Below are 19,999 nucleotides of genomic sequence, written 5' to 3'. Positions count from 1 at the left end.
GGCCTCCTAAATATTGTTTCCTATCCCCTCTCTGGGTCATTCTAGGTTGGGCCAAATGTCAAAGATAACCCTAACAAGAATGGCTATCATGTGTGAAGTACTGACCACCATGTACCAAGCATTTTATCATTACTTCTCTGTGAGGTTGGGGTACTCATGGCCCATTTTACAGCTAGAGAAACGGGAGCTCTTGGAGGTGGCATGACTTATTCAGTGTCTCAGAGAAAAGAATCAGGACAGGTGAGGGGCCGAGCCCCAGACCTGAGTGACTCCTGAGCCCATGTGCTCCTCTGCCCCAGTCTGTGAGTTCCAGTATGAGGGAGGAGGAACTCTCCAAGGTTGTCCAATCACAGAGAAGGCTCAAAATGGCAAGAATAGGAGACTGAAAGGCAGACAGGCTTGGACTCCACACCTAACTTGTACTATACTCTGTGATACAGGCTTTGAAAATCAGAACCAAAATTTCTACTTTAAATGACTATTATGAGTATCACTGAGTTGCTGGGTTCAGTGTCTGGTCCAAGCTAGACGTTAAAGATGACCTGCCCACCTTCCCTGTCACACCCAATCCTGCCTAACACCCACCAATCTTGTTCAAGACCAGGACCAGCTTCTTGTTGCCTTGTGCTCGCAGGACAGCCTCCTCCATTTGGAAGCAGCGGCAGCCTAATGGGTCTCTGGCATCCAGGACTTCCAGAATCACATCAGAGTATTCCACCACCTGCAGGGCAGAGGACCAGGGGATAAGGGCAGGGAAAGGATAGGGTAGCAGTGACGCAGTCCCGTGAAACAAAAAGTCTCCATCTCAGTCAGGAAAAAACAGAAATGGAGAGGAAATGAGGCTGGACTGGAACCCTCCCCCGAAAGCCTGAAGAAATGGAACCCTGTACCTTACGGAACTCCTTGTAATAAGCCTTCCTTGTGGCCTCGTCATCCAGCTGAGGAAACATATTTAATTCCTGCAAAACTTCCTCCTAAAGGAGAAAAAAAAGAGAATGGTCCAGGGGAGGAGGGGGAGAGAGAGAGAAAGAGAAGCAGGGCTTTGGAAACTATAGGAGGCTTAAAAAATCATGTGAGTCCTGGCCATCAGAGAAATGCAAATCAAAACCGCAATGAGATACCATCTCACATCAGTTAGAATGGCGATCATTAAAAAGTCAGGAAACAACAGGTGCTGGAGAGGATGTGGAGAAATAGGAACACTTTTACACTGTTGGTGGGACTGTAAACTAGTTCAACCATTGTGGAAGACAGTGTGGCGATTCCTCAAGGATCTACAACTAGAAATACCATTTGACCCAGCCATCCCATTACTGGGTATATATCCAAAGGATTATAAATAATGTTACTATAAAGACACAGGCACACCTATGTTTACTGCAGCACTATTCACAATAGCAAAGACTTGGAACCAACCCAAATGTCCATCAATGATAGACTGGATTAAGAAAATGTGGCACATATACACCATGGAATACTATGCAGCCATAAAAAAGGGTGAGTTCATGTCCTTTGTAGGGACATGGATGAAGCTGGAAACCATCATTCTCAGCAAACTATCGCAAGGACAGAAAACCAAACACCGCATGTTCTCACTCATAGGTGGGAATTGAACAATGAGAACACTCGGACACAGGAAGGGGAACATCACACACCAGAGCCTGTCATGGGGTGGGGGGAGGGGGGAGGGATAGCATTAGGAGATATACCTGAATGACGAGTTAATGGGTACAGCACACTAACATGGCACATGGACACATATGTAACAAACCTGCACGTTGTGCACATGTACCCTAGAACTTAAAGTAAAATAATAATTTTAAAAAAAATCATGGGAGTCTCAGGCCACTAAAAAGTAGCTTTGACTAACCAATAAAGCTGGGAACTGGAAGAAAAATGGACAGAACCCCATGGTTCATGTGTGTGCCTATGTGTATGCCTGTGCTCAAGCACCAGGTGGAGACCTGAGTGTGCACATGGGTGTGAAAGGGAGGGATGGAAGAGGGAGGTGTGAAAAAAACAATCTATGAGGGACATAGGATGGGGGAGGCATACACACTGCATGTCAGAAAAGGGAGTATGAGCTGGCAAGTGTGTATTCTGTGTGTGAGACAAGAACATCTGCCAAAAAGGCAGCAAGAAGCCCCAGAAGGGAGACAACATTCCCTCACATATGCTCCTCTCTGTCTCTCAATCCTCTCCTCATACTCTCGCTCCCTCTGCCCCAACCCCGTCCCCTGGTCACATGTAACTCTCCCGGCCCCCGATCCCACCACCAGCCCCAGTCTTTAGGCTCAACCTTGGGAGAGAGGAGCTCTCCAGGGGTGTCCAGTCACCGGTAAGGCTCAAAATGGCCCTTTATCTCCCTCTATCCCTCCCTTCCTCCCTTTGACCATCCCCACGGTTTTCCATCGTCTCTACACTGATTCCCTTGTTCCCCTCCAACAACTTCACACCCTTCCTTCTTCCCTTTCACAGAAAAACGGCAAAAGATGCTTTGAGCAAACCTACCCAGGGGCAAGGACTGCACTCGTACCTTACGCTCAAACTCCTCCTGGCGTCTTAGGACATCCTGACAGTAGCTCTCGATGGTCCTGCGTTTTTGTCTTTCATGCTCCCGGGCAGCTTGTTGCTTCTCCCTCATCTCCTCAACCTAACAAGTGAACACACACTGGGACTGGAGCTGACTGGGTCTGCAGCCTAAGGGAGGGATGGGTGACAGACAGAGGAAATGGCACGACATGGCAGAGGTGGGAGGAGCAGGGTCCAGGGAGAGGGAAGATATGACAGCAGGAAATGAGGGTTTGAGAAGAAGAAAAAGAGAGATGAAGGGAAGAGTGGCAGAGAAAAATAAAAAGAGAGTATAAAAAGCAGAGAGAGAATGTATACTAGGCAGGTGGAACCACTTAAGACCAGAGATGGAAAGAAGTCAAGGCCTTGGGACGCTTCATCATTTAAAGATAAGGAAGGGCCGGGCGCGGTGGCTCAAGCCTGTAATCCCAGCACTTTGGGAGGCCGAGGCGGGTGGATCACGAGGTCAGGAGATCGAGACTATCCTGGCTAACATGGTGAAACCCCGTCTCTACTAAAAATACAAAAAACTAGCCGGGCGTGGTGGCGGGCGCCTGTAGTTCCAGCTACTTGGGAGGCTGAGGCGGGAGAATGGCGTGAACCCGGGAGGCGGAGCTTGCAGTGAGCCGAGATCACGCCACTGCACTCCAGCCTGGGAGACACAGCGAGACTCCGTCTCAATAAAAAAAAAAAAAAAAAAAAAAAAAAGATAAGGAAGAAGGCCGGGCAGGGTGGCTCACGCCTGTAATCTCAGCACTTTGGGAGGCCAAGGCAGGTGGATTACCTGAGGTCAGGAGTTCAAGACCAGCCTGACCAACATGGTGAAACCCCATCTCTACTAAAAATACAAAATTAGCCGGGCGCAGTGGTGTGCACCAGTAATCCCAGCTACTCAGGAGGCTGAGGCAGGAGAATCGCTTGAACCCGGGTGGTAAAGGTTGCAGTGAGCCGAGATCACACCATTGCACTCCAGCCGGGGCAACAAAGTGAAACTCTGTCTCAAAAAAAAAAAGGATAAGAAAGAGGAAAAAGTGGCAAAAGAGACTGTCAGTGGCTAGTCAAAGAAGAAGAAAGACATCCAGGAGAGTGAGATGACAAGAAAGTCCACGTGCTTCAAAGAAAGCATGGCCTCAAATGCTGAGCATTCTGATAAGATGAGGGAAGAACACTATCCATGAATGTGATGTCAGGGAAGGCGCTGATGAGGCCAGCAGGGGTAGTGTCAGCAGAGCAGTGGAAACATAAGCCGGACAGCAATGGACTGGGTGGTGAGCAAATGGAGACATAAATCCAGTATCATGGTAACCTCCCTCTCTCCCGGCTTCCACAAATAGGCTCAACAACCCTAACAACTCTTGCCTTTGCCCTTCCATTCAACACTTCTGCAGACCTGGCATTCAAGGCAGGCCCTCTCTCTCCCCACCAAGGCAAAAAGCTTACCCTCTTCTTCTTTAATTCAGTCTCTCGATTGGCATGATCATTGGGGTGAACAAAATGAGGTACAGAGGGCACTTTGGAGGTTGCTTTCTTCCCATTTTGCTTTGCAGTCTGGCCACCACATAAGAGAAAAAAAAACAGAGGTAATGAACCCATGGAAATCACCTCAAAAAGGCAGCAAGAAGCCCTAGAAGGAAGACAATATCCCCTCATAAATGCCCCTTCTATCTCTCAATCCTCTCATCCTCCCACTCCCAAGGTGAGCAGCAGGAGTTAAAGCTTCTCAGAGAAGTGTAGTTGTGGGGACAAAGAAAGGAGAGGTAGGCAAAAAGGGTTCCATCCCCAAAGATCTGCCTGTCTGGCTGGTAGAGCTCCTCTCTCCCATAGCCAGGCAGGGACTGACCAGAGACCTCTCAGAGGGGAAGGGCAGCTGGGAAGGTTTCCCAAGGCCCAGGGAAAACCTTTCCAGACAAGTGACTCTCAAAAGAGTGGTCCTCAGACCAGCAGTAGCAGCAGCACCTGGGAGCTTGCTAGAAATACAAATCATCGGATGCCATGCCAGACCTACTGAATCAGAAACTCTGAGGTGGGGCCCAGCAATCGATGTTTTCCCCCATCCTCCAGGTGATTCTAGAGGACTGGTTAAAGTTTGAGAGCTTCACCCACGCTAAACTGTGAGAACCCAAGCATTCTCTGGCCTATACCTTCTTCTCCTTGCTCTTTCCCAAGCCTTACTTACCCACACCTTTCCCAGCAGGACCACGAGATCCAGGAACCAAAGATGATGTTTTGGCCTCCCTCTTCTCCATAAGAAACAGGGACTTGAGAATCAGACAGTCTCAAATCCCAGTTGTGTTACCTTGAACCTAGGAACTTTCTCACTGACAGTTTTCTCAACTAAAACATGGGGATAATGATAATCCCTACCAAGGTAAATCAAGCACGAAGCTGCATATGGCTTGGGAAAAATGCTGCTGATTCTCTGCTGTGGCCACCCAGAAAGGGAGGGAAAGCCAGATCCACTGACTCCAATGTGGCACTCTGTCCAGAGTCACCCAATATTTACTGGGTTTAGTGGGCCTCTCCCGGGACAAGCAACCTGCTCTTGACCTTCCCATCAACAACAGGCATGCCTTACCTGAGGGCAGGGCCAACTTATCTTCCTGTGGCCCTTGGAACCTTCACTTGGCTTTTTATTTTCTACAAAAGAAAAAAAAGAAAGAAAAGAGCCGTCATCTACCTACTCAATATTTGTTGACACCCGAATCAAGGCCAGGCCACGCTGGGAACCTAGCTAGGAAGCCTCAGATACCATGTCTGTCTAGATCCAGCACAAGACAAGAGATGCGGATGGCAGCAATAGTATTGGAGGAAGTACTGGATATAATGTTTGCAACATTATTTCATTGCAAACTCAAATAATTCTGAGACGAATTCTGTACAGAGAGTAACCTGAATGTGTGCTTGTGACTCCTCTTTCCCCCAGCCAGAGCTTCCTACTGGGGGCAACTCAACAAGTGCCAGGCTGAGGTGAGGGAGTTTTTTTAAGTGCCAGGCTGAGGTGAGGGAGTTGGCAGCATGAGAAGGTAATCTAAGGAGTCCCAGCCCACTAAGCCCGGGCAGATGCCCTCAGTATGTAGGGAAACAACTGTCCCTTCCTGCTGACCCTGCTCAGGCCATTGCCTCCAAAGGGACTTGACCCACTCAGCCAAAATGCTGCCGCCTCCCTCAGATACAAAAAGGAGAGATCTACCACTTCTCCAATCATGACTTAGCAAAGCCCAGGAACTTATGAGGCCTCTCCCCTTCTTCAATAAGAAGTCCCATCTCTCATCCCGTTCACAGTTGGCCTGTTAGAAAGAATGGCTCCCTTTAATTCTTACCACCTTCACAGGGGCTCAAGGAATTCCTACAGAGACAGGAGTTTCTAGAAGGTCAGGATATATACAAACAAATATATTATATGAGCAGCTCAAGAATACCACACAGAGAACAGGCTCCACAATCACATCAGTTGACTCCCACTGCAGAGTTAATGTAGGAAACAGAACTTAAATTCTACTGCAAATTCTTTTTTTTTTTTGAGACCGACCCTTGCTCTATTGCCCAGGATGGAGTGCAGTGGTATGATCTGGGCTCACTGCAACCTCTGTCTCCCAGGTTCAAGCGACTCTCCTGCCTCAGCCTCCCAAATTCATATACAAAAATACGAATTTTTATATTTTTAGTAGAGACGGGGTTTTGCCATGTTAGCCAGGCTAGTCTCGAGCTACTGCAAATTCTTAAGGAGAATCAAGAAGATACTTCAAAGGAACTGTGTGAGAAAAAAAGATTTCCCAAAACTTGACACTGAATAAAAATTCAAAAGCCAGGTGCAGTGGCACATGCCTGTAGTCCCAGCTACATGGGAGGTTAAGGTAGGAGGATCCCTTGAGCCCAGGAGTTCTAATCCAGCCTGGGCAACATAGCAAGACTCCATTTCTCAAAAAAAATACACAAAAACTGGCCGGGCGTGGTGGCTCACGCCTGTAATCCCAGCACTTTGGGAGGCCGAGGCGGGTGGATCACAAGGTCAGGAGATCGAGACCACGGTGAAACCCCGTCTCTACTAAAAATACAAAAAAAAATTAGCCGGGCGCGGTGGCGGGCGCCTATAGTCCCAGCTACTCAGGAGGCTGAGGCAGGAGAATGGCGTAAACCCAGGAGGCGGAGCTTGCAGTGAGCCGAGATCGCGCCACTGCACTCCAGCCTGGGCGACAGAGCGAGACTCCGTCTCAAAAAAAAAAAAAAAAAAAAAAATACACAAAAACAGACTGCTCTAACAGTCAAAACGGAAGCTGGGCACATTGGCACCTGCCTGTTGCTAGCTGGGAGGCTGAGGCAAGAGGATCACTTGACCCTAGGAGTTCGAGAACAGCCTAGGCAACATAGTGAGACTCTGTCTCTTAAAAAAAATTCAATAGAAATAGTGAAAAACAAAAAAGACATCACTAACAATCAAATTAATAAGCTAGAAGACCAAAGGAGGGAGCTTACTTAGAGCAAAAATTCAAAGAAATGGAAATGATGAGCAAAAATATAAAAGAAAAAATGGACAATAGAGCCAAGAAAGCTAAAATCTAAACAACAGGAGTTCCTGAAAGAGAAAAGGGTACAAATGGAGAAGCAATAATTTTCTGAAATAACAGATGAAAGTTCCTTAAGTTGAACATAGGCTTGAGGTTTCAGATTGGACAGAAACAGGTAGCAACAAGATTAACAACCAAGGCTGGGCGCCATGGCTCACCCTGTCATCCCAGCATTTTGGGAGGCTGAAGTGGGAGGATCGCTTGACACCAGGAGTTTGAGACTAATCCAGGCAACATAGTGAGACTTCGTCTATACAAAAAAAAATTTTTAATTAGCCCAGTATGGCGGCGCGCACCTAGCTCTCAGGAAGCTGAGGCAGGAGGACTGGTTGATCCCAGGAGTTCAAAGTTACAGTGAGCTACGATGGCACCACTGCACTCCAGCCTGGACAACAGAGACCCTGCCTCAAAAAAAAAAAAAAAAAAAAAAAAGAAAAGAAAAAAAAAAGATTAACAACCAAAAAGACATACCCTGAACATATCCTGATGAAATTTCTGCCGGGCGCGGTGGCTCAAGCCTGTAATCCCAGCACTTTGGGAGGCCGAGACGGGCGGATCACGAGGTCAGGAGATCGAGACCATCCTGGTTAACATGGTGAAACCCCGTCTCTACTAAAAAAAAAAAATACAAAAAACTAGCCGGGCGAGGTGGCGGACGCCTGTAGTCCCAGCTACTCGGGAGGCTGAGGCAGGAGAATGGCGTGAACCCGGGAGGCGGAGCTTGCAGTGAGCTGAGATCCGGCCACTGCACTCCAGCCTGGGTGACAGCGCGAGACTCCGTCTCAAAAAAAAAAAAAAAAAGAAATTTCTGAACTCCAAAGATAAAGAGAGAAAATTCTAACCAATAGATCACACTTACTATGTGAAGGTAACAAAAAGACATTTTCAGGTGAGCAAAGATTACCACCTGTCTTTTTTTCTTTTCTTTCTTTTTTTTTTTTTTTTTTGAGACAGAGTCTTGCTCTGTCACCCAGGCTGGAGTGCAGTGGTGCCACCTCAGCTCACTACAACCTCCACCTCCCTGGGTTCAAGGAAATCTCCTGCCTCAGCCTCCAGAGTAGCTGGGATTACAGGTGTGCACCACTGTGCCTGGCTAATTTTTATATTTTTACAAAAGATGGGGTTTTGCCATGTTGGCCAGGCTGGTCTCAAACTCCTGGCCTCAAGTCATTGGCTCGCCTCAGCCTCCCAAAGTGCTCGGATTACAGGCATGAGCCACCACGCCTGGCCCTGTGTTTCCTTTTGGATAAAACTACTGGCAAAATAAAAATTAAATCAGAATAAAGATCCCAAGCAAAAGGAAACAAATAGTAGTGGGCAGGAAATCTACTCAAACTTATCACTGAGGCCAGGAGTGATGGCTCACAGCTACAATCCCTGCACTTCGGGAGGCCAAGGTGGGTAGATCACTTGAGCTCAGAAGTTCAAGACCAGTCTGGCCAACATGGTGAAACCCATCTCTACTAAAAATACAAAAATTAGCCAGGCGTGATGGCACACAACTGTAATCCCAGCTACTCAGGAGACTGAGGCAGGAGAATCTCTTGAATCCGGGAGGTGGAGGCTGCAATGAGCCGAGATGGTGTCACTGCACTCCAGTCTGGACAGCACAGTGAGACTCCATCTCAAAAAAAAAAAAAAAAAGAAAGAAAGAAAAGAAAATCACTGAATGTAAACAAGCAAGCTCTCATGTGGCTAAGAACTGGAAGATATATTAAGAAAGGATTCTAAGGGCCAGCCGCAGCGGCTCACGCCTATAATCCCAGCACTTTGGGAGGCCGAGGTAAGTGGATCATTTAAGCTCAGTAGTTCAAGACCAGCCTGGGCAACATGGTGAAACCCCATCTCTACAAAAAAATGCAAAAATCAGCTGGGGGCCAGGTGCGGTGACTCGCGCCTGTAATCCCAGCACTTTGGGAGACCAAGGTGGATGGATCACTTGAGGTCAGGAGTTTGAGACCAGCCTGCCCAATGTGGTGAAACCTTGTCTCTACTAAAAATACAAAAATTAGCTGGGTGTGTTGGCACACGCCTGTAATCCCAGCTACTCGAGAGGCTGAGGCAGGAGAATTGAGTGAACCCAGGAGGTGGAGGTTGTGGTGAGCCAAGATCACACCACTGCACTCCAGCCTGGGCGACAGACCAAGACTCTGTCACAAAAAAAAATTAGCCAGGTGTGATGGCACATGCCTGTTGTCCCAGGTACTCAGGAGGATGAGGCAGGAAGATCACTTGAGCCCAGGAGGCAGAGGTTGCAGTGAGCCATGATCACACCACTACACTCTAGCCTGGCCGACAGAGTGAGACCCTGTCTCAAAAAAACAAACAAACAAAAAAAAGGATTCTTAAAATCCAAGAAGCATATCATAAGGAAATAGTTCAGAACTGAAATATCAAATGATTTCAACAAAATCCAGAAATCAAGTAATGGGGGTTGGAAAAGCAAAAGCATGAAAGCATGCTAAAGGTTTCATTTTGAAAGGGTAGGTTGCGGCCGGGCGCGGTGGCTCAAGCCTGTAATCCCAGCACTTTGGGAGGCTGAGACGGGCGGATCACGAGGTCAGGAGATCGAGACCATCCTGGCTAACACGGTGAAACCCCGTCTCTACTAAAAAGATACAAAAAATTAGCCGGGCGAGGTGGTGGGCACCTGTAGTCCCAGCTACTCGGGAGGCTGAGGCAGGAGAATGGCGTGAACCCGGGAGGCGGAGCTTGCAGTGAGCTGAGATCCGGCCACTGCACTCTAGCCTGGGCGACAGAGCCAGACTCCGTCTCAAAAAAAAAAAAAAAAAAAAAAAAAAAAGAAAGGGTAGGTTACAAAATAGTCATTATTTAACTTTGGTAAAGTGATAGAGAAATACAGAATTAATTATGTTTGATATAAATATGAATACAATTACCAACATAACTTTAATTACCGATGGAGAATTGTTTAAAAACTTCATCAAGTTAGCAAAGCATAAATAAGGGAATAAGAGGAAACAAAATAAACAATAAATATAAAATAAGATGGTACAGGGCCGTGCATGGTGGCTCACACCTGTAATCCCAGCACTTTGGAAGGCTGAGGTGGGCGCATCACGAGATCAGGAGTTCGAGACCAGCCTGGCCAACATGGTGAAACCCTGTCTGCACTAAAAATACAAAAATTAACTGGGTATGGTGGCAGGCACCTGTAATCCCAGCTACTCAGGAGGCTGAGGCAGGAGAATTGCTTGAACCCAGGAGGCGGAGGTTGCAGTGAGCTGAGATCACACCATTGCACTCCAGCCTGGGTGACAGGGCGAGACTGCGTCTCAAAAAAATAAATAAATAAAAAATAAGACAGTAGAAATCTGACCAGACATAAACGTCTCATAACAAATGTGAATGGGTCAAATTTAAATAAACAGTATAAATAAACACAAAACAGACCTCCAGTCTCCTTTCTTCTGAAGTACTCATGTTGCAACAACAACAACAAAAAAAATGTGAGGTTTGGAATGAACCAGGTCTGGACATTTTACTCAACAATTTCCATCAGCCTAACTTCCCTGGAAACTGAGTGCCTGCAATGGATACAAGCACACAATGAAAGAAAATACACCACTTGGAGAGAAAAAGAATGTGCTTCAGAGGGGAGAAGAGAAGCGGGGAGGGAAAAAGGAGAAGGGGGTACAGTCAGTCATCCCTCCCAGCACTCAGGAGCCTCTGCTCATAGATTTTTCAACAACTCCAGAGAGAAAACAGCTACCATTTTATAACCAGCAGATATTCTTACTCTGGCTCAACAACTACCTAGCTATATGACCTTGAAGAATTTTTTAAAACCTCTCTGAGCCTCAATGCATCCACCAACATCATCTAGGCCTAAAATCACCAATTTATCAGTACTCAAAAGCAGATCTCTGTATTCGTTAATCCCGTACCTCCCATACTGTCACCCACAGATGTCCCTGTACACCCACTGACTTCATTCCTCTCATCCTTCCTCTGCCGTAGCATCAAACTCCCCACAACATTCTCTGAAACTCCCACCTGGGTGATCAACACTCCCCTAACAACCTCTCCCTGGGATCAATTCCCCAAGCTCCTGCCTTGAGACTTGGCTCTCCCAAGGACAATGCTTCACTTGCAGGCCTCTCAAAAGGTGGTGGTTGTTTTCACTGGCACATGTTTATCCTGGGGTCAGTAGGTAGAGAACGTAGTCCTCCAGACTCACCAGTGCCAAGCTGAGACTATTTTTCCCTCTTGTTAAAAAGAAAAAAACAAAACAAAACAAAACAAAAAAAAACCAGGTGTGGTAGCTCACACCTGTAATCCCAGCACTTTGGGAAGCCAAGGTGGGAGGACTGTTTGAGCTCAGTAGTTCAAGACCAGCCTGGACAACACAGAAAGACCCTCATCTCTACTGAAAAAAAAAAAAAATTAGTGGGGCATAGTGGCAAATGCCTGTAGTCCCAGCTACTCAGAAGGCTGAGGCAGGAGGATCGCTTGAGCCCAGGAGGTTGAGGCTGCAATGAGCTATGACAGCACCACTACACTCCAGCCTGGGTGACAGAGTGAGACTCCATCTCAAAAAATGTGTGGAGAGGGATAGGATAAAAACCCTGCTCTTTTTGAGGCCCCAACTAGGCTGCTATGCCTGTCATCTATGACTTACTTTTCCTCATCTATTGAAGCACCTGGTTCATTGCTTTTCTTTCGACCCAACTCCTGCCACCAACAACCTGGGTGACTTTGGAGATCACCAGACAACCCTTCCAACAATCTAGATTTCCCACTTCCTTGACATCTTCACCTCCAAGGATCTCCACTCAATCATAGCCACTCACCCACCCATTCCTATGGTTACACCTATGGGGGAACGACCTGTAACTGCTTGGACTTCTGAAAGCAGTCTCAGACACCCCTCTGTCCTATCTTCAAGCCCATTTGTACAACCTCTTGGAGACCTGAACGTTCTACTCAGTTCCTTATTTGTCAGCCATCCTTCTTCCCTTCCTGACCAGCTAGCATCCCACAGTCTATTACAATCGTACTTCTGCACAAAGCCGCAATTCCTTTGCCCCTCCATTGTCCTACTATGACATGTTTATCAGTGTTTGGTAACCAACCAGCAGGCAGACAAGGCAGGCAGGTAGGCAAGTTCCATGGATTATACACCTGTGCCACCAACACCAATAGTTGTAAACTTTTTTTTTTTTTTTTTTTGAGACGAAGTCTCGCACTGTCACCCAGGCTGGAGTGCAATGGCGCGATCTCAGCTTACTACAACCTCCACCTCCCGGGTTCACGTGATTCTCCTGCCTCAGCCTCCCAAGTAGCTGGGATTACAGGCACACACTACCACACTCGGCTAATTTTTTGTATTTTTAGTAGAGATGGGGTTTCACTATGTTGGCCAGACTGGTCTCGAACTCCTGACCTCGTGATCTGCCCGTCTTGGCCTCCCAAAGTGCTGGGATTACAGGCGTGAGCCATCTTGCCCTGCCAGTTGTAAACTTTTTAAGTGGTAGAACACTCCCCACTTAAAAAATAACTACTCAAACATGAACAGTGGCCAGGCGCCGTAGCTCACGCCTGTAATCCCAGCACTTTGGGAGGCTGAGGCAGGTGGATCCCTTGAGGTCAAGAGTTGGAGACCAGCCTAGCCAACATGGCGAAACCCTGTCTCTACTGAAAATACAAAAAAAATAGCCGGGCGTGGTGGTACGCACCTGTAATCCCAGCTACTCAGGAGGCTGAGGCAGAAGAATCGCTTGAGACCAGGAGGCAGAGGTTGCAGTGAGCCGAGACCATGCCATTGTACTCCAGCCCGGGCAACAGAGCGAGACTCCATCTCAAAAAAATAAAAAATAGGCCAGGCATGGTGGCTCACACGTATAAACACAGCACTTTGGGAGGCCAAGGCGGGCAGATCACTTGAGGCCACAAGTTCAAGACCAGCCTGGCCAACATGGTGAAATCCTGTCTCTACTAAAAATATAAAAATTAGCTGGGTGTGGTGGCAGGCGCCTATAATCCCAGCTACTCGGGAGGCTGAGGCAGGAGAACTGCTTGAACCGGGAGGCGGAGGTTGCAGTGAGCCAAGATCTTGCAGTGAGCCACGATCCTGCCACTGCAGTCCAGCCTGGGGTACAGAGCAAAACTTCATCTCAAAAAAAAATTTTTTTAAATGTAAAAATAAAAAATAAAAAATAGGCTGGTCGCAGTGGCTCATGCCTGTAATCCCAGCACTTTGGGAGGCAAGGCGGGAGAATCACCTGAGGTCAGGAGTTCAAAACCAGTCTGGCCAACATGATGAAATCCCATCTCTACTAAAAATTTAAAAATTAGACAAGTGTGGTGGCAGGCACCTATAATCCCAGCTACTCGGGTGGCTAAGGCTGGAAAATCGCTTGAGCCCAGGAGGCAGAGGTTGCAGTGAGCTGAGATCACACCACTGTACTCCAGCCCAGGCAGACAGAGCGAGACTCTGTCTCAAAAAAAATAAAAAATTTAAAAGAATGCACAACAGTTAAAACTGCATTTGAACACTCTTCAGCACTCCTCAAAAACATTCCCAGACTTGATCATCATCATTTGGGTCCAAGATATCCCCAGCCCAGAGTGCAGACAGCTGCACCACACGGTACCTCCCCCCATCTTTCCCAGCAATCATCCCAGTTAGTCTGATCATTAATTGCACCTTACCAGTGAAGGTCTTGGTTTTGTGTGCACATAGTAAGTTTTTCTATTCAATTTTCACCATTTTCCTCACTAATGTAGATGTGTAGAATTATTTTTTATTTTTAACAGGTAATAGTCATATGATTCCAAAATAAAAAGGTGTTATTTTGAGAGGTCTCCCTCCCATGCTTGTCCCTATCCATTGCAGTCCCCTCACTGCCACAAGAAAGCACTTTATTAGTTTATTGTGCATCATTTTCTTTATGTAAATACCAATATATATTCTTATTTCCTCCCATTTTCTTCCATAAAAGATAGCATACTGTAGTCCTGTGGGCCAACTTCTTTCAGTTAGCAAATCTGAACATCTTTCCATCTAATAGTCTTTCCACACAATACAGTTTTTACATATAATCTTTCTATACAATACTTCTTTATTTTTTAAACAGCCAGAATTCTTAAGTATGCATATAGCCTACTTTATTTAACCAGGTAATTTTTGTCTTTTCCATCACTATCAATATTTTTATCATCTAGTATTAGATGTTCCTAAATAAAGTATAATTACCACCTTTCTTGTGTTACTTATAAATATGATTATTTGGTCGGGCATAGTGGTTCACGCCTGCAATTCCAGCACTTTGGGAGGCCAAGGCAGGCGGATCACTTGAGGTCAGGAGTTCGAGACCAACCTGGCCAACAGGGCAAAACCTCGTCTCTACTAAAAATACAAAAATTAGCCAGGTGCAGTGGCAGGCACCTGTAATCCCAGCTACTCCAGAGGCTGAGGCAGGAGAATCGCTTGAGCCCAGGAGGTGAAGGTTGCAGTGAGCCGAGATGGCACCACAGCTCTCCGGCCTGGGTGACAAAGCAAGACTCCATCTCCAAAAAACATGCAAATTAAAATTTAAAAAAAAGTATGATTATTTGCTTTTGGTATTAACAGTATGATTCTTGATGACATTTTTATGATTATATAAAAAATGTATTAAGTTTTTTCCCACCAGGCTGTCCACTGGCAGGGCCAGCACTCACACATAAAACAGAGCCACTGGGTTGCACAATCCTCATCCAGCCCACCCAGTGCCAGTGTACTATCCAAATGTTATCATTTTCTTTTCTTTTTTTGTTTTGTTTTTTCTTTTTTTTTTTTGTTGAGATAGCGTCTCAGTCTGTTGCCCATACTGGAGTGCAGTGGCATGATCTTGGCTCACCACAACCTCTGCTTCCCAGGCTCAAGCAATTCTCCTCTGCCTCAGCCTCCCAAGCAGCTGGGATTACAAGCACGCTCTTAACCACTAGTACAACTTATGGTACCAACTGATAGAGAAAAATGTTAGGACATGTTGGGGTTATAGGCAGTGTGATATGTCATTTATTGCAATTCACCTCAGATCAAATTACTTAACCTTGCTAAGCCTCAGTTTCCTCATCTATAAATTGAAAATGGGGCATAAGGGAAACATTCTCTGACAAGGAAGTCAGGAAGACAGCAATGATACCATATGAAAAAGACCCAGACCGAGTGATCTGAAACATATTCAGCAGTTTTTAGAAGTTGCTGTGAAGGCCGGGTGCAGTGGCTCACGCCTGTAATCCCAGCACTTTGGGAGGCCAACAGGGGCAGATCACTTGCGGTCAGGAGTTCGAGACCAGCCTGGCCAACATGGTGAAACTCCGTCTCTACTAAAAATACAAAAAGTAGCCTGGCATGGTGGCACACATCTATAATCCCAGCTACTCGGTAGGCTGAGGCAGGAAATGCTGGAACCCTGGAGGCGGAGGTTACAGTGCAGTGCACTGAGATTGCACCACTGCACTCCAGCCTGGGTGACAGAGCAAGACTCCATCTCAAAACAAAACCAAAACAACAAAAAGTTGCTGTGAAATTCTATGAATATTCATTAAAAGCACAGGATTGGGAGGGGTGGTAAAGGAAACTCACTGTGTCTAAGTTTCATCGCGATGACCAGCTTGAAAGCAGATAGGTTCAAATCTGCTTGTTCTCCTCCTGTAAGAATGGACGAAGAAGCAATTTGAAGACAGCTGGGAACTACAATGCCACAAGCCCCCTCCTAAGTCCCCTAAAGGTAAAATGTTAAAGAACATTATGAGGAAGCCATAATAATTAGGAAAACTGGGAGAAGCTGAAGCTAGAGCCTCATATGGCTGAGTCCACAGAGAAGGAAGTGTCATACTACCCAAAGGGAGGAATAGGTCTCAACCTCATCCCGGGTGGAGTCAGTGGCTCAAAGCATCAGATGAGGTCTTTGGTTCTTATTCCTCCACACTATAGTGTTATATTCTAGGTAGAAGACTAGTGCTAAACACCTCCACACTGAGGGGAAAGGGGCACGCAAGGATGGTCTACTTCTATATGGGGTGATAATAGTGCCTCTTTTCCCAAGTAGGGGATTCTATACCTCATCTGCCCTGGGAGAGGTGGTGGGGAAGGGCGTAAATAGAGCCCAGGAGTCTACCCTGGGGAAAAGGGGCCTGAGAACAGGGATTCTTACCTGAGTGTCTATATGGACTGAGATAAGTACAAAATCTTGGAGGAGGGGGTAAAAATCTGTGCCTGCATATGCCTGGGGTCTATACCTCAGTGATTTGGGTTGGGGGGATTGCCATCTGTTCCCCTACTCTGGGGTGCAGAGAAACTGGGGAAACCCACAAAGTGGCTGTGTGCATCTCTGCTGCATGGGAAAAGAACCACAGATCTGTTTATCTCTAGATTGTGGGGATAGGTCCTGCGTCTCTTTACCCTGGAGAGGGCTGAGGTGAGGGATCGATATGCCTGATTCCACAACTATGCAGCTTTGAATAAGCAGGTCTGCACCTTACCTGCAGTGAGCTATTCTGGACCCTTCTATGGGAGGTGGACTGTGACAACTTTCATCTTTTATGCTGGTTGAAGTCAGCAGCACACTAACACTGAAAGAAACAGGGGCTCTGGTTCTCTGCATGGGTGGTGTGTGGAAGGGGCAGGCAATGCAGCTATAAATTAGTAGATCAGCCCTAATACTTGGGGGTGGGGGCGTCTGTGATTCTACCCTGGGTGGAGAGAAACAGATCTGAGCTCCACTACCTTGGGTAAAGGGGAGAGACCGTAGGCACTGCACTGCCGGGTAATCAACGATGTCACTCCCTCTCAACATTACAGGGAGGGAGACCTGCATATCTGCTCCTGTGGGGTATCTCCCTTGCTACATTTAGTGATGCTAAATCTTTGGGGGAGGTAGGGGAGGTAGGGGGATGATCTGTGTCTACCTCAAAAGGAGAGGAACACATCTGAGCCCCTCTACCCCCATGGCCCCTCAAGGGGCAGACCTGTCTCTTCATGGATTAAGGTCTGTTTCTGTTTGGGTGCTTCGAAAAATTACACATTCGGTAAAACGGGGGCTACGGAAGTAGGGATCAGGTCTGATTCTCCACAATGGGGACTCAATCTAACCTAGGAGGAGGGGGCAATCGGCTTAGTTGTCTATAGGATGAGGCCTGTATCTGCAACCACTTTGGGAACGGGTGAGTTGGGGAGGGACACTGAGCGCTCTAGGTCTACGCGAATGGGGAGGAGGTGCCCTCCCTCTGTATATTAAATGTTTCTAAGCTCCTCTATACTGGTATGGGGGCAGATATATCAAAGCGTCTGTCTGTCCTGAGGAGGTGCCTCGAGGCGGCTGTCTAGAGTCAAGCCAAGAAATGCCTTAAGTCGGGAGAAGTCTGCGATGCTCAGCTGGGTTGAGGGAGATGTCTCTACACGGTTGGGGTGGATGTCCCCCATTCCTTCGGTGGGTCGACTCCTGTCTATACAGGGTGAATGCAGAATGCAGGCTCACTATCTTGAGGACGATCAACGCTTCACCACACAAGTGAAGTTTGTCCCTCTCTACACCGTGTGTCCCGGGTCTACACCTTTCTAGGTGGGATGGGGCAATGCCCCTCTCCCGGCAAACTCCACTCCGCGAAAAGGCAATTAGGCGCGTCTCCACGTGTGCCGCGAACCCTGCCCCTCTTCCGGGTCCTTCTACCCTGGAAAGGATCCGGCTGTTTACCTCTCTATTCCAGGCTGGCGGGCATCTCTGGTTTCACATCCAATACACGATCCTAACTGCCCGGCCGTCTAGGTGAGAAAAGAGGAGAGTAGTTTCTTACCTACACTTCCGGCGGAGATCTGAGAAGCGAGGGCAACACGACAAGTCGGTTGGGCGAGCAGATGCTCTCGCGCAGCTAGGCTCCGACTTCCGGATCCCAGGCCGGCGGCGCCCGACTCCGCCCACTGTGCGTTCTCCGCGAGGGGACGGGGCTTCTGACTGACAGCTCGCGCCCGCCCGTCCCTTCCTCGCGACCACGCTGGCCCCGCCTCCTGGCTGCCCCGTAGGTAAGGAAATAGCCGAGGAGGGCAAAGGAGGACGGCCAAGTGACCGGGAAGAAGCGGCGGGTCGACTGGTGCGGCTACATACCCTACTTGCAAGCCAAAATGTTGTCTGCGGGCATTTGTCTGGGGTTAAATATGCGTGCTTCCAAATCTCAGTAACCAGGCAGTCACCACGCCCGAATCACATAAGGGTGGGGGATGGTGTCTTTGTCTGCATGGAAGATGGCGACAGCAGGGTGTGAGAAAATGGCCGCCTAGGTCACATGGCTGGCCGAGTATTCCCCACCTGAAGTGAATTGGTTAGCTGTTCCCAGCCACCTTCCCGGGTCCTTGGGCCCCAGACAATCCCTGAGCACTCCCAGCTCTCTCTGCATACGTTCAGATCTATGGTCAGACCCAACCCGAGCTGGAGCAGAAGCCAGAACTAGAAGCCTCTCCCACCCTTTTGCCTTCTTCCCCTCCTACTCCATCCTTCCCTCAATCCCGGAGCAGCTTCTACAGAAGGGAATGAATTTATATCTCTGGAGTGGGGCAAGTAGGGATTTCTGAAACCATCTCAAGGAGCTGGCTGGGAAGTGAAGTCTGCCCCCACAAAACAGTAAATATTAGTCTGAAAATGTTTTCTTCCTGATGGTTTAATTCCAGCCCCTCCTCTTCCTCAAGCCTAAACCCTGGGGTGGGGCACAGAGTAGGTGGGACTTTGTGCCTCCGAGGGTGGGTTTGTTTCTCCACTTCAAGCACAGATGGGCTGAAAATGACTCCCTCTGTCCCTTTACCCATAAACAGGACTCACTATCTCTCTACTTCGTTGGAGGGCTTCTAACCTCTCATCCTAGAGACACCTGAAATTCCTCTGGACCCCAAACCAGCCCTGATCACTTGCACCTTTCCCCCTGCATTTGCAATTTTTTTTCTGTTTCTCTAAGACCTAACTTGTCACTTCGTTGAAACCTTCCCTGACTTTCCCAGATAAGTCAGAAACCCAGAGCACCTTACCTGTACAGCTAAGCTAGCACTTACCACAATATTGTAGTTTTTTATGTGGCTGTGTCTCCAGAGGAGGGTGAACTCCCTGAGAGCAGGGGCCGGTGTATCTTCAAGCCTTCAACAACACCCAACACAAAACTGGTACGAGGCAGGCTTCAACAAATGTTTGTTAAATGGGTGAGTTTACAGGCCTGCACCACAAACCAATGGGAAATGGGCTGTTTAGTAGATGGCATTGGGAAATTTGGCTCTCCATGAAAAGAAATATAAAACTGGATCCCTATTTTTCCACCTAAGAGGGTAGACAGTGAATGTGAAAGGTAAAACTATGAAGTTAATATATGCAGGAGAATATCTTTGTGACTTGTTGACTGGGGAAGGACTTTTTAAACAAAATCCCAAATGCACAAGATATAAGGGAAAAAATACAATGAACTTTTGTGGAAACTATTACGACTTTGGAAAACAATTAGGAAGTATCCAGAATAGCTGAAGATGACCCTGGGACCCAGCAATTCTAGTATTGGAGATGATTGAATAATAGGTAGATAGATGGAGATCACCCCTAAACTTTAACTCCTAGAGAAATTCTTGTACATTTGCTCAATGAGTATGTGGAAGAATGTTCATTGCAGAACTGTTTGTAATAGAGAAAAAAATGTGAACAACCCAAAATTCCACCAACAGGAGAATGAATAAGTAAATTATGGTATAGCCATATGACAGAATATTATGCAGAATACTACAATGAGAAAGAATTAATCTTGTTGCATGCATTGACCCGGCTAAATTTCAAAAACACAATACTGAGATAAAATACAAATTGCAGAAGGATACATAAAGTATG

General features: G+C 47.2%; 1 protein-coding gene across 6 annotated transcripts in view; it reads right to left on the bottom strand.

Moving 5' to 3' along the window:
- GNL3L (G protein nucleolar 3 like) overlaps positions 1–19,286 on the bottom strand; it is a 37,458-nt gene extending 18,172 nt beyond the window's left edge. For 3 of the 6 annotated variants that reach the window (XM_015443498.4, XM_065537989.2, XM_074029853.1), the window contains exons 1-7: positions 17,943–18,061; positions 15,733–15,798; positions 5,147–5,208; positions 4,012–4,119; positions 2,537–2,653; positions 891–974; positions 586–721 (exon numbers count right to left, since the gene is read on the bottom strand). In XM_015443498.4, coding sequence (XP_015298984.1) covers positions 586–721; positions 891–974; positions 2,537–2,653; positions 4,012–4,119; positions 5,147–5,208; positions 15,733–15,748 — 523 coding nt within the window. In that variant the 5' untranslated portion in view covers positions 15,749–15,798; positions 17,943–18,061. Of the gene's footprint in view, positions 1–585; positions 722–890; positions 975–2,536; positions 2,654–4,011; positions 4,120–5,146; positions 5,209–15,732; positions 15,799–17,842; positions 18,062–19,185 lie in introns of those variants that run through there. The other 3 variants (XM_005593679.5, XM_074029852.1, XM_065537990.2) reach the window with 2 other exon arrangements.
- Positions 19,287–19,999: the final 713 nt, after the last annotated feature.

The sequence above is a fragment of the Macaca fascicularis genome, chromosome X (genome assembly GCF_037993035.2).
Source record: "Macaca fascicularis isolate 582-1 chromosome X, T2T-MFA8v1.1".
Taxonomy (NCBI): Eukaryota; Metazoa; Chordata; class Mammalia; order Primates; family Cercopithecidae; genus Macaca; species Macaca fascicularis.
Note: the sequence above shows the minus strand (reverse complement) of the source record. Positions and strands in the feature narration are given on the sequence as shown.